Source organism: Anguilla rostrata, chromosome 8 (assembly GCF_018555375.3).
Source record: "Anguilla rostrata isolate EN2019 chromosome 8, ASM1855537v3, whole genome shotgun sequence".
Classification (NCBI taxonomy): domain Eukaryota; kingdom Metazoa; phylum Chordata; class Actinopteri; order Anguilliformes; family Anguillidae; genus Anguilla; species Anguilla rostrata.
This window is the reverse complement of record NC_057940.1, coordinates 20,700,746-20,725,050: the sequence shown is the minus strand read 5'-3', so window position 1 is coordinate 20,725,050 and position 24,305 is coordinate 20,700,746. Positions and strand designations below refer to the sequence as shown.

Sequence of the window (24,305 nt, the reverse complement as noted above, 5' to 3'; positions counted from 1 at the left end):
AACATGGGACACAATACAAAAAACGAAAAGGTGTGTGTGTGGAAATACTGAAGGTTTTGTCCATGCACATGGTACAGTGTGCTATACAGGAGAATCACAACGCACACTGTGTAATATTGTACATATTCAGATTCTATACTCAGCAAAAATAAATTAATAAAATCTCATTACAGGATTGCAGGGTTATTGTTAGGATTTTTATTTTTTGCCCATAAGGAGAAACAACTTACATGGTTCCACTAATTTATGGTATTTCTTTAAAATGATCATCTCGTCTCATACTTGTATTTTCATTTCAGCATTATTAAGAGATTTAAGGGTTTTGGGGCCAAATTGGAATGACATATGTCATGGCTGAAAGTAAAGGTAAAGCCAGTGATTAGGAATTGAAAAAAAACATATGAGATTGGAGTGCTGTTACATATTGTATTTGCGATAAAAAATTACCTTTGTATTAGAATTCACATGATGATTTTTGTTATTCATTTAGGATAATCTTAAAATAGTGCATAATTTTCTCTATTCCACAAATGAAAATCTGGTCAGAAAAAAGCACTGGTTTTTCCTCTACATTCTATGTTAGCACCATCTCATTCATGCTGACTCCACCCCAACACCCCATCCCCCTGACCCCCCCCCCCCCCCCCACATAGCTCTCCCCGACCCCCCCGAAGACCCTGAGGTGGTGAGTAAGAGCGACCAATCGGTGACGCTGTCCTGGTACACGCCCCTGAGTGATGGGGGCAGCCCCATCCTGGGCTACAAGGTGGAGATGCGGCTGGCCGACAGCGCCCTCTGGCTGCCGTGTCACACAGAGCCTGTCTGCAGCACCGAGTTTGTGGTGGACAACCTCATCCCTGGCACGGGGTACAGGTTCCGAGTGGCGGCGCTGAACCAGGCCGGTGTAGGGGAGCCCGTCCAGCTGCCTCATACTGTGCAGATAGGTGAGACAGGGCTCCCGTGAGTCCTTGGAAAAAATGAAAAACTGCCTGGTTTTGAATGTGGACGATTCAAGATTCTGATTTGGATTTTGCACATGGGGCTTTATTTACTGTCAGTTTATGCATTTTACAAAACTGTTTCCATACATACACGCATACTCTACAACAAAAACCAAAACTGATATCAGCTGCATATGATATTCTTGATAATCAAGTTGAGTGACTCATTTGGTTAAAACACCACGGTGTGGTACAGGGATGTGCCCTTTGGTCCTGGACCAAATCCGGACCAATGTTGACTGTGGCTGGTAGCTCCATAGGAGGGCACACAATTGGTGGTTGCATCACCCAGGCTACGGGACGGTATAGTTAGCCAGGGTTCCTCATTTCTTCGCTATCTAGCAATGGTTGAATGGGTGCCTGTAGACTGCATGGTAAATCCAAATATGAAAGGTAGTCTTTGGTGTGAAAAGAAGCAGCTGGCGGCCCCACATATTTCAGAGAGATGCAGTTGTCTACACTTTAACTCCGCAGTGGGGTTTGTGCGTGAATGCAGCTGCGGTTGCAGACAGTTAAGCATTTCAAGTTAGGGTGGGAATTGGACATGCTCAGACCAAATCTGGTTACCAAAACAATTTGCTTCTACGGTCGTTCATTTGCAAATACAATCTTTGAACATCTTGAAATTGTCCTTGAAAGTCCAAGAAATCTTTCATTAGGTATACTGTAGGAACCTGGATAAAAGTTTTGCGCATACACTGTGCAGTTTGCACAGTCTGGTCCCCCTGCGGCTTATTTGCACCAAAGGAAACTGTGCAGTGGTATTTCCATATCCTGTTTGTACAATATGGAGAAGCTTCATATTAATCTCACCTGATAAATATGTCACTATGGATTGTAGAACATATTCAACCACGCATTACTCTTCCAATCTGAAATTGACAGCATCACTACATCATGATCATGCTTCATCATGAATTTGCTTCATCATCTGTTCTTTGCATGCTTGCCCGAAACACTGATTAACTGCATTATTTCACTGCCAGTCAGCATTGTTAAATGATCCTTCATTGTTTAAATAATGTATTGCAATAGCTCATTCCCAGAGTAGTTGCCTCCCTTGAAACCTTGATTGCTCTGCAGAAACCCCAGTGACAGTGACAGAGCAACTGTCCAGCCCGCTGCCGGAAGTGGGAAAGTCGGCTCGCCTGGAGTGTCAGCTGTCCATGGAGGGCAGTTCCGTCACTTGGCTCAAAGACAGCCACGAGGTTGACTTGGGGACGAAGTACCAGGCGCTCACAGAGGGGAAGAAACAGATTCTGCTCATTTCGGAGTTTCAGCCCAGCGACCAGGGTGTTTATACATGCGTGGCCTCTGACGAGGCAGAGACCTCTGTCAACCTCTACGTGGAAGGTACCAACCGCCTCTCCTTACAGGTGTCTGCAGCCATACCACTTGATAATTTTTCAGGCTGTGGAAGCAGATATGATTGCTGTTTCCTGCTTCTGTTTTATGAAAGGATATTTGTACTGAAGTAATTCAGCTAATGTGTCATCATGCACATACCACAGTACAAGAGCAATTTGTGTAGTAGAACATTTTCATTAGATCAACAGAACCACCACAAAAGTCGCACTTGAGTAAATATAAGTTGAGCGTGCAAGTAGTTTTATGCTTTATGCTTTGAGTAAAACCATCTTTTCAATGCAGGAGCAGATGTTTCCCAGACAGGCTTGGGAGTGGAAGAGGAGGGCGGCCAGCCTAGCCTGCCCCCAGAAGCTGCCACGGAGGGAGATTTGCACCTACTCTGGGAGGCGCTGGCTAAGAAACGCCGCATGAGCCGCGAGCCCACGCTGGACTCCATTTCCGAGCTGCCGGAGGAGGACGGCAAAGAGTCAAAGGAGAAGCAGAAGGTGGATAAGGAGGAACAGAAGGTGGAGGTGAAGGAGAAAGCAAAGCCTGCTGAGCCTCTACCAAGGAAAGAGGTGGAGCCTAACTTGTACACCAGCTCGGATGATGAGTCCCCCTCCCTGGTGTCCTACCTCAAGAAGAGCAGCAAGTCCACCACAACCGTCACTGCCAGTCAAGTCCAGACTGCTTCTGCCGAAAAGTTTTACCAGCTCTTCCAGATGACAGAGGAAGTGCAGCAGGCCCCAGCCAAGCCCCCAACTGAGCCCCCAACTGAGCCCCCAGTTGAACCCCCAGTTGAGCCACCAGTTGAAACCCCAGCTGAGCCCCCAGCTAAGGATGAAGACACTGAGATGCTGGATGCAGCGGTCAAGATCCAGGCAGCCTTCAAGGGGTACAAAGCCCGCAAGGACATGCGTCCCACCTTCAAGGATGTCTTCAAGGACCAGACCATGGAGCCTGGCGGCACCATCCACCTTGAGTGTGTGGCGGTGGGGAAGCCGGACAAGGTCCGCTGGCTGAAGGACGGCGAGGCCCTGGCAGACGGCAAGCACCACCACATTGACATATACAATGACGGCACCTGCTCCTTAGTCATCACCGGCGTCACCACCAAAGACACGGGTGTCTACACCTGCGAGCTGACCAATAAGTTTGGCGTGGCCAAGCACACTGGAAAGGTGACGGTGGGCAGTCTGAGGGAGTCTTCGGGGCGCCGCCCCCTGCAGCTGCCGTACGGTTACAGCGCTGACAGTGAGCCTGAGAGCTCGTCGGGCAGCGAGATGGATGAGTCCTTGCGGCAGGCCAGCAAGCGGCTACGGCGTCTGCTACGCAACCGCCTGCCACCGGACGTGGAGGAGGAGCCCTTCATCAGCGCTGACGAGGGCGACCTGCCGCCCCCGGACCCACACTCATACCGCGAGGACGACAATTACATCTACATCCGCTTTGATTCCCTGTCAGAGGCCCAGATGGCCTCGCAGCGCTTCCAGGAGATGTTCACCGCACAGGGGGTCCCCATAGAGACCACCATCCTGGAGGGGGGGCCGCGCAAGGTGGAGCTGCGCATCCTGAAGATGGCCTACTCTCAGGACGGCACTCAGACCCCCACACAGGAGGAACAGCCCACCTTCATAACCGGTAAGCCTCTGCTTGATCAGTGCTGCCCATTCAGCCTTTGAAGCCAATCCTGAAATGAATGAAACCATCAATTTGCACTTGTCATTTGTCAAATTAAAAAGCTGTCTCCTAAACTGAAATGTTTCTATTGTGGACCACATAACTGACACATTACACCGCATCAGTAGAAGTTGTGGAGAAATTATTCAAATTGGGGATAAAATTTTAATCCCTCCACAGTGCAAATGACATTGACTGCATTGGTTTAGGTGCCCAATCAGTGTTTCCAAATCCAGACTATAATCCTTGACTGACTATAAAAGTTTTCAAAGCTGAAAAAGTAGAGAAATTCAAGCAAGAGCCCATCGACTGTCTTACTTGACCTGGATCAGGACAGTTTTAGCCTGTTGTACAGTGCAGTGCAGTTTTTTCACCTCTCTTTACGTCTGCCTCAGCGGCCCCGGTCTTCCTGACCGAGCTGCACAGCCAGGATGTGCCCGACGGCTACCCGGTCAGCTTCGACTGCGTGGTCATCGGGAAGCCGCCGCCCACCGTGCGCTGGTTCAAGGACGGCAAGCTGCTGGAGGAGAACGACCACTACATGATCAACGAGGACCAAGAGGGCTGTCACCAGCTCATCATCACGTCCGTGCTGCCCTCCGACATGGGCGTGTACCGCTGCATGGCTGAGAACAGCACCGGCATCGCCTCCACAAAGGCTGAGCTCAGGGTTGATGGTGAGTGACCCCCCCAAAACAGCAACCCGTAGCAACTTAAGATCATTGTGTTTAACCAGTCCACTTATTCATATTTAACCTGATTATATTCTAAAGATATCAAGGTCATTTTTTGTAGACATGCACTGTTGTTGTTTTAGACATGTATGGAAAAATATCAACTGAATTTTGGTGATTCATAGATGGGTGAATTTAGGTGATTCCTAGGTGGTCAACACAGGGCTATGTAAGTCTAATGAAGGATTATAGAATATATTTTTTAGAAAACTGCAAGGCTCTCGCTGCCTGATATATGAACATGATGTTTCAGAATATCTTGTGAACTAATGCGTATCTTTGACATAATTCTTCTTCGCACTTGTCTTCTGGAGTCACACTGTGTGGTGCTCACTGTATTCCGTCCATGCTTTTTCAGTGTCCTGTAGCTCTGACTATGATACTGCTGCTGATGCAACAGAGACCTCCTCTTATATCAGCGCCAAGGGCTACATATCCAGGTGAGAAACAACATCACTGCCTTTTCTGTTTGGCTTTTATTCCTTTTAGTTTATACCCCTAAAACCTGTCTGTGCAAATACATGTATGTTTGAATAGATTTCAGTATCCACATAAAAGTACTGCTATCTTCCAGAAATGCAAACGCAAAGAGTTTGTATGAGCTGAGATCTACTCATGATTTTTGATCAAGAGTGAACTCTATAAAGAGATTAAAGCCGCGTTTCCACCAAAAGTCCCAGGAACTACTTTACCAGGAACTAAAAGGTTCCTTCAGCCAATGGTTGTCTGCGTTTCCACCGGGGTCTAAAGTACCGCGAAGATTAGGCAAATTAGCCCACTGACGTATGAAAAAGCAACGTTGTCGTCGGTCCATCTGTCATATGATTTCTTCCGTAACCCCATACTACCACCGAAGTAGCCTACATTATTTTCTAATAACCGGGACAGCCCGGAGGGGTTTATTCCACTTATACAACGGGTTACCAACAATGACTATATATGGTTACTTTTGTATTTATTGATTTTCATATATCCTCTCAAACACATTCATTATGTTTGTATGCGAACATTCGCTTTCATGTCTTGACATCCGAAGCGACAGAATGCATTCACATTTATATGTATAACTGGCAACAACAGCAGAAAACATGCACACGTTGTAAACAATTTGCTGTTTGATTACTTTCTCGTCGTCAATTCCATATAGGCTAATGGCAAAATGACAATAATAGAACGAAAACTCGGACTTGCGTGAAAATGTAAATTTAGTAGTGGTACAGCCACCGTTTGCTTTCCTTCGAAGTTACTGCTAGCCGAGCAGCGAAGTGTGCCCTCCAGATGCGAACCATGCACCATAAATTAGTCCATAGTCTTCCTGGTCTTTTCGTGGAATTGAAAAATGTCAGTAAAATTACGGCAGTCTGAAAAAGCTAAAGGGAAGATTACTAGAATTAACCTGTTATTTTACCCGGATAAAAAGTGCGGATGGTGATTTCCAGTTTGCTTGTACTGTATCACCTATGTTAATTAAGTTAACTACCGCATACCTCACATAACTGTATCAAACGTTTTGAGTCAATTACAACGGACTAACAAAGAAAATCCGGAATAAATATTCAGCAACCGAATTAATCCGTTTGAATGTTTCGGTAGCCTACGTAATATGCTGTCCCAGCACGAATGGTTAGCATTTTATAAAACGAATACTAAAGCAAGAAAAGAACAGAAGAGCACACGTTATAGCCTAATTCCAAGACGTTGACAGGCTATAACCAAAACTAGGCTACTGCGCCGCATAACATACAAGTTTGATTTGAAGTTATTATGAAAATAAATTGGTTTGCCGCTGCATATTTTCAAACATGGCGGGTAATGGCGGAAAATAAATACAACACAAATGCTGCGAGTACTCGACCAATCAGAAATGTTCAGCGCTGCAAGCTCCACCCAAAAGGTTCCTGTACTTTCGGAAAGTACTACCCCCCGAGCAGGCACGTTTTGGGGGGTAAAACAAAGCCCCCAGAACTAAATTTAGACCCTAGTTCCTGCGGTGGAAACGCACTGAGTTCCTCAAAAGGTTCCTAGTTCCGGGGTATAGTTCATGCGGTGGAAACGCGGCTTAAGAGGAGCCCATCGTAAAACATTATGGCTTTTCCCACAGGGAAACGGAGGCTTTTGAGTCTGTGACAGAGGAGGAGCAGCTCCCCCAGGTGGTGGACGAGCTGCATGATGTTCACGTTAGCCCTGGCGCACCCATTGCCAAAATGCAGGTCAAGGTCAAAGGTTTGTCCTCATTGGGTCCTCATGTGATTTTTGTGCTCTTTATAGGGAATGCTGCACCCAAGTACCGTATTTGATTTTATGCTTGCATTGGTGTGTGTCACTGTTGCAATGGAATTTGTGTTGTTAAAATGTTATTATATTATTAAGTTTATTATAACTTTCTTGAGCTTGTGGGAAAAATGAGTGAAGAGCTCTACTTTCACTCCCCCACCTTCCGTATAAACACACTGGATGTCACGTGCATGCTTGTTTCTATGTGACACTGTTTGTTTGATGTCAGATGCATGGTTCTGTGGGACACACTGGTTGCTGGTTGTTGGGTTCCCCCAGGGTTCCCTCGGCCCAGGGTGTACTGGTTCAAGGATGGGCAGCCCCTTCGACCCTCGGACCGGATTCTGGTGTCAGAGGAGAAGGGCCTCCACAGCCTGGAGATTCTGGAGGTGACACGGGACGACACCGGGGAGTACTCCTCCTACATCAGCAACGCTGCTGGATCTGCCTACTCCTCCGCCAGACTGCTCGTGCTGGGTACGTGTGCTGAGGCCACACCTCCCCGTCCCAAAATTGTCTGCTGTAAAAGGAAATAGTGTATCTTACAGCTCATGTAATTCAAATCTCATTCCTACATTTCTTTATGGCCTTGTAATTTATCATGCGTGTGTTCCTATGGTCAGTTATGTCATGGAAGCATCTTAGCAGAGGTCACAATGTGAAGGATTATTATGTTTTCATGTTAATCCTTTTTGTCCTTGTGAATATATCCATAGTGAAATTGATGAACGAGTGTGATGACAATGGTGCCCTGACCAGTTTTTTTTCCTTGAAATTGTCCTTCTAATTTTTTCCCATTTTACTGCTAAACAAGCTAGAGCTTATAAATTCCTTATGCTGAAATTAAATAGCATTTACAGTTGAGGGTAGCATATTTAAGTTTCTGATGATCAGTTAACTTTGATAAGGTGCTGTTTAACAGCACTACGGGACAGTAACAGTGCATGCCTGAGGTAACAGATTTCTCGTTTCTACAGGTCCTGGAGAGTGTATGCCTGACGAAGCCGGGAAAGTCAAAGGTACTTTTGCCATCTGTCCTGGATCAACAAAACTTTATTTTTAAGATACTGTGCGGTAATATTTTTGTATGTAATTCTGAAAAACAAGTGGAATATTATTTTCCTAAATTTTCATCTTGAAGTACAACATTAATCATTCCTAGAAGATATTTGTCTAGTGAATGTTTTTGTGGTGCTATTACTCACTCATCAGAATTATCAGAATGACATCATGTTATACTTGCTTAACCCCTTTCAGTTATAACAGGCTTTTCAATTTTGGGCTCAAATGGCCTAAATGAAAACTTTTGGGTACTTCATCCCACAGCAACATGCTGTATGAATTCAAATGGACAGTCCCTCTGAACATTAATATTGTTCATTTCATGTCATTCATGCTTACTTGAAGCATAATGAATTCATTACATTTTATTGGTCTCCTAAATACAGTTAATACGGTTAGATTTATAACTTAGAACTTCTCCACGCCCCAGCCATCTCCCATCTAAAGTACAGCATTAGTTATTAATTATAATTATAGATAATGATTAGTTATGGTGTTAGTTAATGTGAGATCATTTAAGTTATCTTCGTAAAAATACACACAGATACATAAAATATAATTTGGCCGCACATTTTAATCCCAACAATGCTAAAGGGGCTTTAAGATGTTCTCTATACCAGAACATTGAGTTTTTGACTATATATTTTTTTAAAGGAGCAAAGGAACTGCTGGTCCCTCCACGTTTTCTGGAGAGATTTCCCAACAGGAAAGTGAAAAAGGGAGCCAGCATCACCTTGTCTGTCAAAGTCGAAGGTAGCCACACCCCTGCATCCCTGTTCATCATGATTTCAGAATGCCGTTTGACAAACCTCAAAATGGGTGAAATGATTATTCTCTTTAGGACTTGCTCATTTGAGTACGTAATCTCACCTAGAGCTTACATCTTTAATTGCTTCACATTGTATGGGTCATTATGGGTAACCCAACCCATTATGGTTCATGAAGTCTTATTCTCCTATCACAGGAGATTCAAGGAGATTCAGAGTGAATCACAAATATCTGTGGTGCATACACCTGTATGCAGCGGTTTGGGCACTAGACACAGTCTGCGGGTTAGCTTTACTAAAGGATTGTAACTGCTTTTCCTGCTTTTTATTTCTGACCCTGAATTGCATAAATAGAGCCAGTCTTAGTAAATCAGTCATTAATATGTTGGTATCTGCAACCGGAACAGAGCCACAACACAGCAAAGGTTTTTACACTACACCTGTTTCCTTAGTAAATCTGGCCCTAAGTGTGTCAGGAGTGTCTGCTTGAATGGTTTTCCTAAGTAAAAATCTAGCTCCATGTATAGTTAAGCTTTACAGTTGTATGGATTGGCAGAGCCCTCCTTCCTCAGATCTTGGCTGCCCCCTGTGTATGCCCCAGGCTCCCCAGTGCCTCTAATCACCTGGCTGAAAGAGGAGTCTGCCGAGGACGTGCTGTGGATCAAACCCGACACGCCCGGTTACAAGGTGGCTGGCTCCGACCGCCAGCACAGCCTCATCCTTATGGATGTGAGCCCGCAGCACACTGGCACCTACACCTGCATTGCGACCAACAGGGCCGGCCAGTCCATCTGCTCCGCCCACCTGGAGGTGGATGCCGGTGAGAGGCGGAGAGTGCCATAGAAACCTATTGTCTCTTACACTGACCCAGGCTGCCGTTTGTAAGCCAGATCTGTTCTAGAATATATCTTACAGTATGTACATGTACAAATCAGGTTTCACATTTAGACTTCAATACATTTTTGTCACAGTCAGATTTTACATTTGCAATTTGATTTGCATTTGCTCAGTTTACAATTACTAAACCTTTTGGCAGCTATCTAACTCCTTACCTGTATATCAGAAACATGGATGCAGTGAAACCAGATTTTGAAACATATTTAAAAATTCTATTTCAGTGGCTCAAGTGGAGGTCCATGTAGAGGAACACAAACCCAAGCCCATGCAGGAGTGAGTTACTGGGAAACTGGGAAAAGCAAATGAATGCCTAATACAATAATGCCAATAATAGAATAATCAAATATGTTATATATAATGGAACAAAATCAATGTGTTGAATGACTTGTGAAGTTGGTTATTTTGTTTGGATGTACTTATATGCTATTATGCATGCTGGGATGATTTCTGTGTTTGGCAGGGTTCTCGGAATCACTATCAGTCCTCCTGAAGATGAGAGCAGGGTTCAGGGTGAGTAAGACACACAGAATCATGCTGCCCAGATCTGTCAGCATAATGGAAATGCTTGACATAAATGTTTCAGAACTTCTTATTAATACTCTCGCTGATATTGGTTTGATTTGTGTCTGTCAAACCCATTGGACGTATCTGGTATTGATCTGTTTCTTTTTGCCAAATGTAGGTGAGAGCAAGTCAGCGGGCACCTTTTTGGGCCAAGTGGGTACAGAAGAGTTCCTGATGAAACTCACCTCCCAGATCACAGAGATGGTATCTGCCAAGATTAGCCAAGGTGAGCGACTGGCCTTGGAATGTACCACTGAAGTGTGTAAGGACAGAGTATAAGCTACTGCGAGGGGGAAATATTATTCACAGTTACCTTTAACGTGAGTTGGTGTGTATGCACTTAAAAACATGCATGACTCCATTTCATTGGTCTTGTAAACAACATGTGCCTTTTACAAATTCAATAAAAGCAGTGATCAGTTGTCAGCTTCTTTACTTTTTATATGTTATGAAGCAGTAGTTATGCAGATAATATTGACCTGCATCATCAGAAAGTAGGTAACTGTATTGCACCTTTGGAGAATTGGTATGTCAAATAATATTAAATATCTTTTCATTATTTTATTCATGCACAGTTTGTTCCAAATGTATTTTTAGATGTTGTATGTTGGAGTACAGTATATGGAGATGTTGGAATGTATTAATAATGAAACAAAATTACATTTAGTATAAACTAGCTGAAACTTATACATATAATATAGTCTCTACATATAATGATCTATTTCCTTTTCAGTGTTTCATAATGTCAGTATAATTGTGGAATATCTCATTGTCTTGAAGTTTTTCGAACTGTAAGGGCCTCAGACACAGATTAAGCCTAGTCCTGGACTAAATTGACTGGAGATTCTCCATACAAAACATAGTTTAGTCCAGGACTAAACCTTATCTGTGTCTGTGAAACCGGCCCTATGTTTTTTAACATTTTCTTTATGGCATGACAGATTTCATTGTCTTGTGACATGTGTTGGTCTTGTGTGTGCTTTGTATGTGAGCCACTGATCTTGATATGTGTGCATTTGTGTGTCAAAGGCAACAGAGAGGGGTTGAACTGCATGGAAGGTTGGGTAAACTGCCCTAAATGCCCTTACAAAATGGAAGGACAAGAGCACTGACATTGGTGGCTCAAACTAGTTGTGAAAATTGCTTCACTTCCATGCACATACAATAGCCTTTCTGCTAACTTTTATTCTTGTTTGCTGTTTGAATTAGAAAATTTAGACTGCCCCTTTCTTAACCCACTCTAATGTTTATCCTTGGACCTGGGTCGACAGCACTGTACTCTTAACACACTCTAATGTCTATCCTCGGGCCTGGTTCGACGGCACCGTACCAGCTACCGCCTTTAAGGCGCTGGGTGGATTCACGTGGCCCTCCTTCCGCCCTTCCTCCCCAAAAAAATCATGTCATTAAATCCCTCATTCCTCCATCTCTTCCTTCAACCATCTATCCACTCACTCACATACTCACTCAACCATTTGTTATTCAGACAGCTTTCAGAACCATCAAGTGCTCCAGTGGATGAGGTCATGGCCCAAAGTATCCAGTATGTATCCGCTGTACATCAAAAATATACTCTGATGGTGCCTGTACCTTGTTTCCACAAGGCCACACTGCAGCCTTCTGCGCTACAGTTATACGCACAGTATTCCAAAATTTAAGGAATATGGTTTTAATGTACAGCGTTTCAAAATAAACTGCATTTATTCGAAAATATACGCATTTCTTCACATTGTTCCCATATGCATATTTTGGTGCATATATGGCAGAGGAAAATACATTATATTATTGAATTACTATCTTAAGTTTTAACATTGGTAGTATGAAAGGAGGACTGATATATATTTTTTATATATGTGTAATTTATATTGCCATATTGGCACCTTTTCAAAATTATGTATATTCTGAAAATCTATGTCAGGGCTGCCCAGCCCTGTTCCTGAAGATCTGTAGGTTTTCACTCCATCTATAAGAAAACAAACCTTGTTCAACAGTTAGAGATCTCGTTGAGCTGCTAATTAATAGAATCAGGTGTGCATCTATCGGTATTTATGCTTTCCTGTGAAGTATCATCCCTGTATCCTTGGTGATATTCCGTAGATGTAAAAGCAGAATTATAAAGAATACAGACTGAACTATTAAAGGATCCTCCACAAAAGGTAGATAAAAAATGCTGTCATGTGACACGTGTGGACTTGTGGAAAAAAGGTACAGGTTTAAGACAGGTTTCACATGTTCCAGAAACTGGTTTGAGGGGTTTCAATTGCACATCAGCATTACAGTTGAAACTAAGAGATTAAAAATATTCAGTCACCCAGATCGTAGTTAAATGATAGTGGCCTCAGCTGTCATTAAATTATGTAAGTGCATAATTTATAATTACTGTATTTTGTAAGTCCAAATATAATACCCATGAGTTGGTTAATACCTTAAATTAATTACTTGTATTTTCTTTTTTATTTCATGCACTCTTAACAACTCTTATACTTGATGTGCTTTCATTGTTTGCTTCAAGGTTCGTTGCCTCAAGGTCTGGTTATGGTCTGTGTCCTGTATAAATGAACCTTCATCATTTATACTATTTGAATATAAAGTCGTGTTAAGACATGAATGCAATTTCAGAACTTTGCAGCCAAATATATATAATAAGCATACTTTATTTCCCTACGCATTCCACTAGAACACTAACTGGCTGCAATAGAGCATTTGAACAGAACAGTAATATTAATGATTTTAGTTTTTTTTTTATTACAGTTTTTCCTTTGATCAGCGACATTAGTGGAAATAAAAATGTTCTCTTCTTCTTGGTGCTCAAACTTCTGAAATTAGTAGTCATGGTTTTACTCTACAGTTCTTGTTTTCACTTTATTCGCAAAGATAATATCTGACCTGCTCTGGTAGTTAAGAGCATGTTCTTGGCATGGAAATAAAGCTACAGTACATTTCTTTCTAGTTTATCTGGTTGGAATTTAGCTATTTTCAAAAACGTCATTAAACATTTCATCTTACATGGCACAATGTATAAAATATTTATTTAGCCTGAAAATGCTAATGCCAAATGTAGGTTGGCATTCAGCTTTATTCAGGTATGATTTTTTAGCTTTAAAATGGTGTAACTCTCCTTCCCATTACTGAGATATAAAACAGAATAACCCAATAGTTCTGGCAACAAAATGATTTTAATGGGGATTATGATATTGTGAGGGAACTTGCATCAAGGCTATGTCTAAGGGGAAAATGTGTAGTGTCATTTCCTTAGTAGGGTTCCATAATGCATTTTAATTAATTCTGTAGGACTATTCTTAATAGTCTTTATGGGTAAGTGGTGAATATCCTGAACTTTTGAGCTTTCGAATTCCATATCTTGCAAATTCAGTTACACGGCCATGGCAAACATCCCATGAGGAACCCAACATTTTAAAGCTTGAAATATGGACTTTAAGTCTATAAATACAAATAAAATGCCAAGGTCCTTGAAACTATGCCATATGTGTGCAAGAGCTATTCACATAATTAGTCCCATTTTACACAGAGGCCGTTGTACCTGTGTACTTATACAGTAGCTGCAGATGTCAACTTCTGTATACACATAGGTACATATTTCTTAATTTTGCAAAAGTTCTGTTCAACAAAGGAGGGAATACATTGGCTGCCAACAGCATGTTGTTACTGCAAATGAAATGAAATAGAAAACAAATGTTTCAATATTGATACAAGCAATTTTTACAGTTTAAAGTAACAATATTAGGCTATACATTGTTTGCAGTATTTTAGTTGTTGCAGTCTAATTACAGAGGTATGAGGTCCAAATGCAATTGTTCAGCGCTTGTGGCCAGGAAACAACATGTTCAAGCTGATTAAGTTAATAATTGGCTGAGTTCAGGCTGATTCAACTTTATATCTGAATAGCCTTCAGCCTATTCCAGGAAACCGTGCCATATTATGGCTGCCTTTCTCTCATGTGTACACAGCTATTGATGCCATGCTGCTTCTGCTATTTGACATTGAATTGCTTCCCATTGGTTCAACAGGCAGCTTGCAAACTGTTTTGCCCATGTGATGGTAGCATTGATGCTCCATTTGCATCAATGACCAATGTACCTTTCACCCTTTCTCCCTCCTGACCAGCAGAAATGTACTGGAGTTTTGCTTTATAGCTATGTGTATGTCAGCTCATGTCTCTGTCTCATGCCTCTTGAAACATTTAGCCTCTCTGCGTGTGCCGGGGGCAGACAGCGACGATGACACAAAAACTCCCTCCGCCTCGCCCCACCATGGCCGCTCCCGGCCCTCCTCCCTGATCGTGGACTCTTCGTCAGAGTCTGACGACGGCGAGTCCAGGGGAGAGGTAGGGTCATAAATGTTATAAATGCGTTATAAATGATCAATAACATTGTAACTAATAAATCAGCTAATGTTGGAATAAATTATAACTTGTATAATTAGTGAATAACTTGTATAATTAGTAGGTTGTCTGAAGGTAATTATTCATAAAAATTATATGGAGAATTCCAATGACATATTTGGTTTCTGATTAATATGTCCACTCACATGTAGGAAGGTAAAGTAACCAGGTGTCTGACGTGTGGACATTCCCTCTGCAGATGTTTGATATCTATGTAGCCACAGCGGATTATAACCCCACTGGAGCCAATCTGGAGACCATCGCTCTGAAGGAAGGCCAGTATGTGGAAGTTCTGGATTCCGCACATCCCCTGAAGTGGTTGGTCCGCACAAAGCCCACCAAAACCACACCCTCTCGCCTGGGCTGGGTTTCCCCGGCTTACCTCGACAAGAAGCTAAAGGTACCATGGTTACTTACCTCCAAAGTCCATAGCAACATATTTACCCAATCATTATTTTAGAAAGCAGTACTTAAAGTAGCTGCGCATTCCACACCCTGGGATGATGTCATTATGTGAACACGGTACAACAGATTCCTACCAAACAACATATCTTTTAGAGTCTGTGAACTAAAATGTAAAGATGTAAAGACTGTTTCTCTTACTGATATTACTATAAAGTTTTGTTCTAATGTACTGACATATGATTCTCTCTATTAAATTTTTAAATGTTAGTCCATGTCCTAACATATATTACAGTATGTTATGTCTGGATACAACAGCAAAAAATGGAAGCAGTGACTTCTGTGTCAACATCTGCATTTAAAGATCACAAATGTTTTATTTTTCTAAAGGAACACTTTACTTCCCACTCACATGCTTGCGTGGTATTACAGGTGTCCCCTGACAGTGGGGAGGTTTCAGAGATTGGTGGGGAACAGGTGTCAGAGAGCGAGTACAAAAGGAGGCTCTGGTATGTAAGAGATTTTCAAAACAAAAGAGCAAAGCGTGGATTGCAATGAGATACTGTATAAAGATGCATGAGAAGTACAGACAGTCATCCCTTTTATGCCTAACCCAAATCTATAACTAAAGAGGAGGCTAAAATTAAAGATAGAACATCTAACCAGATGACCTTAATGACTGGTTGATAAAGTATTGTGTAACTGTAAGTGATAATACTACTATTCGTTTTATATTATGAACAGTATTAGTTGTATTAGTGATACAACATTATGTTGCTGGCCTCTCCTTAGCCAACTGATCCAGGAGATGATCAGCAGCGAGGCAGAGTTTGTGAAAGAACTGGAGTTCTTTGTGTCCCACCATCTGAAGCATGTTGAAAGTAGCCCTGACGCTCCATCCTATGTCAGCGGCCAGAAAGAGGCCATCTTCCGAAACATTGAAGACATCAAGACCTTCCACAGCAGGTGATGGCATCTTAACTCCCCCTCTCATTGGTCCACTTCCTCCTTGTTCTTCCTTTCTCCTTGTGTCTCAAACGTCTTTGCAGTGTAGGCCACTGATACACATCTGTCTTTACCCTCTGCTCCCAAAGTTGTTTGCTGCCGAGTCTGAGCGAGTGTGATACCGACGACGACGTGGCCTTGCGCTTCCTCAGAAGTGCAGAGGGCTTTGAAAAGTACCTCCAGTACCTGGTGGGACAACCACTGGCTGAAGCTACTATTGGGGACAAGGCTGTTCACCAGTACTTCAAGGTAAGCCTGCCGACGTGTCACAGATAGTCCACCATTTTGGCTCCTTGCTTTTTAATCTTGACAATAACTGTGTCCTGAAGCCTTTCAGGACTTTAACATAATGAGGTTTTTTTTTAAATGAAGGACAGTAAGCAGATATGTTGCCCCTTTTGGTGTTGATTCAAGAGAAGATGGGGGATGAACTGAAGCCTCTGGTCACTTGTCAAAAAAAGAACAGAATATGTGGAACCGAAGATGTGTTTAACCTTTTCTTCCCTCATCTCTTTTTCTCTCACTTTAGGAATATAATGAGAAAGACTTGGCCAATGTTGACCCCTCTGAGGGCCCTGTGCTGAGTGTCAATGCCTACTTACAGAGACCACTGGAGAGGATCCAGAGGTACAAAGCTTTGTTAAAGGTGAGAAATGACTGACTGACTATTGCAGGACATCATTTAAGTGTGCATGACCCAGCCAGATCTGAATCCTTACAGTTAAAAGTTCAAACTTTTTGTCCATGTCTGTTTTTCTGGACAATACTTTTGTAAGATTGTGTTATTCATATTGTATTTGTTTGCAGATTTCTCAGTGTATTACCCAGATCAGATACAGATAACAGTTCTGCATCAAGGCTATTCCAGCAAAACCAAACGGATAAATTTTAAAGATGTTTAATGGGCCATTTACTGCTGAAAATGGACACATTTCCCTGTAATGTCATTCAGGCAAATTTATCTCTAATTGCTTAGAATTTGTGTGAAGGCCCTGTCACTCACCCTGCATGTGTTTATGCGCAGGAGCTGATCAGGAACAAGGCCAGGAATGGGCAGAACTGCTGCCTGCTGGAGGAGGCCTACTCCATCATCTCCTCGCTTCCACAGCGCTCGGACAACACGCACCATGTCTCTCTGATTGAGAACTACCCCGCCACCCTCGAAGCACTGGGAGAACCTATCAGACAGGTGACTCTCTCGCATATCTCGACATAGCTCAGGAGGTAAGACCGGTTGTCTGGCAGTCGGAGGGTTGACGGTTCAAACCCCGCCCTGGGTGTGTCGAAGTGTCCTTGAGCAAGACACCTAACCCCTAACTGCTCTGGCAAATGAGAGGCATCAATTGTAAAGCGCTTTGGATAAAAGCACTATATAAATGCAGTCCATTTACCATTTACCTCTGATCCTGCGGCAGCACATCCGTGCAGAACCATCCAAGTGCGGTGACACAGCTCCGGCCCTGGAGGGTTCCAGTCATTAGTATGGCTATGTGTGCTGAGTTGTTTCCCAGTTTCTGTCTGACATGGAATTTATAACCCATTGTGATCGATTGTACAATTTTTGTGAGGAACTTTGTAGTGACTTTAACTGGTAGAACACAAGCCTTTAACTAAATGGTCTATGATAATAGAGATGGATCCCACACAAATACAGGAGCCAGTGACAGAGCTTTATGAAGTAATGATACGTATTTTAGATGACTAAGGGGCAGACTTAATTTCAATCGGAGTGTGTGATGTTTTCATATCAATGATTGTATTGGGGCATACATGGTCTTATGATTTTCTGATATCATTGGGAGTGTATAGGGTTTTACAGGGTCTCATGATGTTCAAATATCAGAGTCTTTTCTTTCTTTCAGGGACCCTTCACCGTGTGGGAGGGGGCACCTGGAATCAGAACGTCCTCTAGGGGACACCATCGCCACGTTTTCCTCTTTAAGAACTACGTCATCATCTGCAAGCTCAAGAGAGACACCAACACGGACACTCAGGCCTATGTCTTCAAAAACATGATGAAGGTGAAGATGAGGAAGTAGTGCTGGACTATCCATCCCTCCATCTTTCTCAGGAGGATGAGTTGACATCAGCCGCTGCTTTCTCTGAAAACTTTTTTTTTCTATTCCTCTCCCAGCTGACCAACATCGACGTGAACGAGATCGTGGAGGGAGACGACCGGGCCTTCGAGATCTGGCATGAGCGCGAGGACTCAGTGAGGAAGTACACGTTGCAGGCCCGGACGGTCATCATTAAGAACTCATGGCTGAGGGACCTGAGGGACCTCCAGCAGCGCTACAGCCTGCCCGCCTGGAGTGAGTGACCTCCACATCACCCCTGACCTTTGACCCCACACCCTGCAGGAAATCCCCATTATGGTCACTAAACCATGTACAGTTTTAGTATGTACAGTTACTGATATGAAAAAGATGATGGAGCTTCACTGTTCTTTTATTTATGAAACGTTTCTGTGCAGAAGTTTTGACATTTCTGTGCATGTGTCATTTCAGCTGTGCTGTTGCCTGGGTCACAGTTAAGAAAATAACAATTTATAATACAGCTTAATTTTTATTTTAACTCAAGCAGGTGTTTTGACAAATCAAATTCTTTACTCCTCTGATCACCTTGCTTGATTTAGACAGTTCTGTAGCTGAAGGCACCCAAGAGAACTGCCACTATAAAATATTATTTTTAATTTAAGCATTATTTTCCAATTTACCTCTATAAATGTGATTATCCATGTTTTGCTTGAATGGGTAGATTCATTGGGGTTATAAACCCAGGGTGAATGTTATGAGCCGTAGCCCGGCTGTAAGATGGAGATGCTGGGTAATGCAGTTCTCCTGTCCATTAGGCCCCCCTGACTTTGATGAGGTCCTCGCTGACTGCACAGTGGAGCTGGGACAGACAGTGAAGTTGGCCTGCAAGGTCACGGGAACCCCAAAGCCCGTTGTCACCTGGTACAAAGGTGAGAAGAGAGCGATCACCGTTCTGCCGGTGCCCCCAGTTAGTGGGTTCCTAGCCACGGTAAGCAGCGGGGTTTTTAGCGGCAGCTTGATACAGTGCTGTTCCTTGTGCGTCAGACGGGCGTCCGGTGGAGGCGGATCCCCACCACATCATCATTGAGGACCCCGACGGCTCCTGCACCCTCATCCTGGACAACATGACAGCAGACGACTCGGGACAGTACATGTGCTTCGCCACCAGCACCGCAGGAAACGCCAGCACGCTGGGCAAGATCACTGTGCAGGGTGAGTCTCCAGCGAGGCCCGGGTTCAACAGGCTGTGCGTTGCCAGGGCAACAGGTCAGCCAGGATATGCTGATGGATGCCCCGCCCCTGTCCATTGGGTTCATAGCCCGAAATATACAGCTTGTATTGCAAAGCTCTGCTTCGGTGCATTTTATTGAATCTGGGTGTTATATTGTTGCATGCTGGAATTTTATATTTACATTTCTGTTCATCTATGGTTGGGTGTAATTAGTTTCTCCTCTCATCATGGGCAGCTCTTTGTCATGTTCTGGTGTTTTTTCAAAACCTGCAGTGCCTCCTCGCTTTGTGAACAAGCTGCGGAATGCTGCCTACATACCCGGCGAGGACGCCCAGTTCACCTGTACCATCCAGAGCGCCCCCAACCCCAAGATCAGGTGCCTGAATCAGGCCGTCTATCTCAGTGCCACACAGTGTACAATGCTTCCGACACATAATAAACGCTCTGAAAAAACAAGAGGACCCACATGCATTCAGATGTATATATATACCCACATTCAGATGTCTATATATACCAGCTGGACATTCAAATTTCTTCTATTTGTTCTATTTCAAGCCTGAAAATCAAGATTTAAAATCAAAATTTTAAGATGATTTGTTGATATATACTTCAACAACTACAAATCGCAACACTATATCAGTAAAAGGATGTGGTCACATCTCAAATAATACAATTATGTTGAAGTTTCTTGTGTAAAGCAGAGCTCACGTCTTGTCAATGCTCAAGTGATATCACTGTAACATCCACAGCTTCTGGTGTAACCTGTGTAATTCACATTGAAGAATGCATTTCCTCAATGTGAATTATGACAAGAGCATTATACTCTTGTCAGACAGTTCTAGCCTTATCAGAAAGACCAGATGGGCAATGTTTTGATCATCATAGAAAATGATCGGTGGTAAGCGCAAAGGAGACGTTGTGTTTGAGTACGTGTACAAACTGATTATTGCACTTTGTCTCTAAATAGATGGTTCAGAGAAGGCAAGCTGCTAACGGACCAGGAAAAGTACCAGACGTTCAGTGAGCTGCGCAGTGGAGTTGTGGTCCTCGTCATAAAGAATCCTGGAGAGAAGGATCTGGGACGTTACGAGTGTGAGGTACTACTCACAACCCCCTCTATCCTCACCTGCCTTACACACATGAGTTACTGCTCACCAACTGTCTGCTCACACATGCAACTACTCACTGCTTCACACGCTTGAGTTACTGCTCACCACCTCTCTGCTCACACACCCAATGCAGTCACATGGAGTAATGGTGAGTCCCCTTGTACCCTTCAGAGTCATGCTACACTTCGACGTAAACCTGTCAGCATTACTGATGGTCAACAGTACCTTGCCATCCACATATAATTTAATGGTCTCAAATGTATTGCAGTGCTATCATTTGATTTCATTTCAGTTTAAAATGTTTAGGTGCAAGGATACACATTTTGCACTTTCTCTGACCCCCCCCCCCCTTCTCTTTTAGCTGTCCAACCGGCTGGGCAGTGCCAGGAGTGCGGCTGAACTGTGCCCACAGTCTGCCATGGCAACAACCGGGGAGCAGGCTGTCACCATCGAAGGTAGGAGAACCCGTATCTTCCAGTGAAAGAGATGAATGTCTATTGCAGCACAGCAGTGGGGGTATATCATGCAGTAGCATGTGATGTGACTTATCCAACATCAAGTGGTGTGGGGGAGCACTGCCTCTCACCAAAATATCCTAGAGTAACAGCAGCATCCCAGGGATTGGCTAGCTTGGAACAGCAGCCAAATATATATATGTCCTATGAGCAGAATAGTGGAGTTGTGTTGGAGGGGTGAATGCATTACTGCGTGTTTATTCAGAATGAACTGAATCAAGTATATTCAGTCTCTGCTGGTGATTTTCTATTTAGTTGATTAGCTGATTTGTGTGCTTGAAATGTTTTTTTTTGTAAGTTATTGCACCAGCTCTCCTCTGGTCTACAAAGGGTTTTCTGGAATTTTTTTGTCTTCACAAAATGCGTAAGGCAGCATTTTATGTTCCTTTTGAACTCTGTCAAATCAGGGACACTTAGAAAAGTGTTTTATGTGGAGGATTCATGTAAGCATTCATGTAACAATCTTTAGCCACGTTTAGCTGCGTATCATGATGCTTTTTCAGTGAGCATATGCAGCCGTTTCATGTTTTGTTAGATTATGACTTTTTTGTTTTGCTTCCATTTTGTAGAAAATGCAAAGTGATGAAGCAGAATTGACATTATTTTATAGCATAACATAGTTGTAGAATGTGTCCAAACTCATATCTTTCCTTTATTTCTTCTCTTCAACTGTTGTGCCTGTATGACTAAAGCCAGTTTAGACTTATGCCTTGCATAGGGTATTTTATGTTTTATTTATTCCTGAAAATATTATGGGGTTATGAAAATAATTCTGACTTGATGTGCTAGTCCTGTAAACGCTTGAATTTTAAACTGCCTCCATCCTTCACTTCAGTTTCAGTTTCTCCAGCAGGGAATGCCTCGTATTTGACAACCTGCATGAAAACAGGGGCTATTAAATATCTGCAGTTTCACTGCTTCAGCATGTAAAAACATGGCACTCCCAAAGTGACCTGCGGATTCTGCGGCTTGTCTCCGGTTGTTCAGCATTTTAAATGACAGCCCTGATTTCAGATTCTTTCACTCGTGCTGATGAAGGAATGTCTTGTTCATTGAGTCTGGGTGGAACTAAGCAGATATGAGTGCAGTGTCTGAAAATGTATGGCATTACCTGGCAGTGTCAAGAACATAGTATAGAATTTAATACAACAATGTCCAATCTGAATGAAGCAGAGTCTTGCTCTTGACATTTAAAAGTGAAAGAGCTCTCAACATCTCTGAAAATCCACAGCATTCTTGGACAAAGCCAATCAAAAGTGCCATTACTGGTTGGGCTGGTTTATCTAATCTCAACTATGAAAAAACATGACAACTTTACTTGGGCATGAGGCCAGAGCACGTTGTAAAAAACGGGCAGGGTGACATGATGGCCATTGTCCATTATGACTTTTTTGTTTTGCTTTCATTTTGTAGAAAAAGCAAAGTGATGAAGCAGAATTGACATTATTTTATAGCATAACATAGTTGTAGAATGTGTCCAAACTCATATTTGGACACATTTAATACAACAATGTCCAATCTGAATGAATCAGAGTCTTGCTCTTGACATTTAAAAGTGAAAGAGCTCTCAACATCTCTGAAAATCCACAGCATTCTTGGACAAAGCCAATCAAAAGTTCCATTACTGGTTGGACTGGTTTATCTAATCTCAACTATGAAAAAACATGACAACTTTACTTGGGCATGAGGCAAGAGCACGTTGTAAAAAACGGGCAGGGTGACATGATGGCCATGGAAACTCTTGCTTCTATTCAGAAGAGAGATTCTTTATCATGGACCACATGCAGAGGCAAAATGGGAACAGAAACTGAGCTGTCTTGTAAAGCAAGAAACATTCTCATATAACAGCATTTGTTCCATAACCCAAATTCAAAAGCACTTTGAGCAGCACCTCTTTTACAGAAGGCAGCCAGCTCTCACTGGTTCACAGCAGGGGGGACGGCACACTCTACTTTCCTCTCTGAAGTCTAATGCTGTGTGGCATGCCATCTGTCACCTCCTCACCCCCTCACCCCATCATCCCTTCATCCCCTGCAGTCCTTCATATCACCCCTCACCCTCTGGACCCTTCACAGCCCCTCATTTTAGCCCACCACCCCCTAAAACCTGTATTAATGCAAACCCTATTAATGCACACACAGGGCAATTCTGCCTCTCTCTGTCTCTCCCCAGGATTTTCACCTTGAGAATTCAGTTAAAACCGGAGGTTCAGAAAGTAAAAGTCAGTCCCAGTATTTTGTTCCAATCACCTGTATTTCCTGATTAGCACAGTTCTTCAGCCAGGAGGTAACTATAGTAATTAGTGAAATCAGCTGGCTGGGTTCATTGGTGGTATAAACACATGGTAAGACCTTTACTTTCTGACCTCTGGACTTTCCACCTCTGGATAAAACGAAAATTTGTTTAAGTAGTTATGGGAGCAGTTCAGCTCTAATTTGCGTCAGTTTTTAGTTAAAGCTGAGATAACTTCCAAAGTATAAAACGGCATACACTGGTGACAATAAGATATTTTGATTGGATTCAAGCAGAACAGACTGATTCCTGATTTTTACTGAAGTACAGCACCAGTCATCATTATAGACCCTGGGTTTTTGTCTGTTGTGCCTACCACACTGTTTCTCACATAACTCATCTTTCTCACATGGACACGTTCTAACTACAGTACCTGTATGTCTCCACAGTCTCATGCACTCTTTTACCAAAATATCCTGAGTAACATTCTAGATAACACACCACTTTCACACAGTTTGCGTAATGTTCACGGAACACTGCAACGGTGTAAGAGCATACGTGACTCATGCACATTAGCGCCATATGGACCATGGACACGGTGAAGTCACACACTGACCATTTATAGTTGAACTCGGGCAGGCGCACATCACTAGGCGACAGGGAGGGCCGGTCTGGCGCAGCGCTGGTCTCAAAACGTAGCCTCGTCTTTGCGCAGTTCCTCTTTGCACGGAGCCCATTCGCCCATTCAGCGAGCAGGAGAAACGACAGACCTGGGATCAGTGTTTTTGAGAAGCTCTCTGCAGGTTGGTTAATCATTTCAAGCGCTTACATTATCTCTAACCCCATGCTTTCCATCCTGTCTTCCTTGTAGTCACAGAGCAGGAGACTAAAGTGCCAAAGAAAACCATCATCATGTAAGTGTCACCGATCTGTTAAGTGCATGGCTGTGTGTCCTCCCCTGTCTCACATGTGCATGCCTGGCTAACCCATCCACGCCACCGCAGAAGCACTCATTTGCACTAAATCAAGCGGCCCTTCCTGTGGCTG

The 24,305-nt window shown here is 43.1% G+C and overlaps 1 protein-coding gene across 27 annotated transcripts in view; it reads left to right on the top strand.

The window, feature by feature from the left end:
* The window catches only part of obscnb (obscurin, cytoskeletal calmodulin and titin-interacting RhoGEF b), a 112,388-nt gene that overhangs the window by 83,161 nt on the left and 4,922 nt on the right, over positions 1 to 24,305 (top strand). For 26 of the 27 annotated variants that reach the window (XM_064346971.1, XM_064346986.1, XM_064346985.1 and 23 more), the window contains 29 exons: positions 654 to 944; positions 2,085 to 2,354; positions 2,652 to 3,989; positions 4,424 to 4,705; positions 5,121 to 5,202; positions 6,864 to 6,985; positions 7,316 to 7,513; positions 8,014 to 8,055; positions 8,753 to 8,851; positions 9,467 to 9,685; positions 9,984 to 10,035; positions 10,223 to 10,272; positions 10,445 to 10,552; positions 11,813 to 11,869; positions 14,532 to 14,671; positions 14,928 to 15,128; positions 15,563 to 15,639; positions 15,923 to 16,096; positions 16,225 to 16,384; positions 16,665 to 16,781; positions 17,160 to 17,324; positions 17,998 to 18,156; positions 18,270 to 18,447; positions 18,987 to 19,100; positions 19,216 to 19,383; positions 19,676 to 19,778; positions 20,370 to 20,499; positions 20,873 to 20,966; positions 24,130 to 24,172. In XM_064346971.1, coding sequence (XP_064203041.1) covers positions 654 to 944; positions 2,085 to 2,354; positions 2,652 to 3,989; positions 4,424 to 4,705; positions 5,121 to 5,202; positions 6,864 to 6,985; positions 7,316 to 7,513; positions 8,014 to 8,055; positions 8,753 to 8,851; positions 9,467 to 9,685; positions 9,984 to 10,035; positions 10,223 to 10,272; positions 10,445 to 10,552; positions 11,813 to 11,869; positions 14,532 to 14,671; positions 14,928 to 15,128; positions 15,563 to 15,639; positions 15,923 to 16,096; positions 16,225 to 16,384; positions 16,665 to 16,781; positions 17,160 to 17,324; positions 17,998 to 18,156; positions 18,270 to 18,447; positions 18,987 to 19,100; positions 19,216 to 19,383; positions 19,676 to 19,778; positions 20,370 to 20,499; positions 20,873 to 20,966; positions 24,130 to 24,172 — 5,233 coding nt within the window. The remainder of the gene's footprint in view (positions 1 to 653; positions 945 to 2,084; positions 2,355 to 2,651; positions 3,990 to 4,423; positions 4,706 to 5,120; positions 5,203 to 6,863; positions 6,986 to 7,315; positions 7,514 to 8,013; positions 8,056 to 8,752; positions 8,852 to 9,466; positions 9,686 to 9,983; positions 10,036 to 10,222; positions 10,273 to 10,444; positions 10,553 to 11,812; positions 11,870 to 14,531; positions 14,672 to 14,927; positions 15,129 to 15,562; positions 15,640 to 15,922; positions 16,097 to 16,224; positions 16,385 to 16,664; positions 16,782 to 17,159; positions 17,325 to 17,997; positions 18,157 to 18,269; positions 18,448 to 18,986; positions 19,101 to 19,215; positions 19,384 to 19,675; positions 19,779 to 20,369; positions 20,500 to 20,872; positions 20,967 to 24,129; positions 24,173 to 24,305) is intronic. The other variant, XM_064346966.1, reaches the window with a different exon arrangement.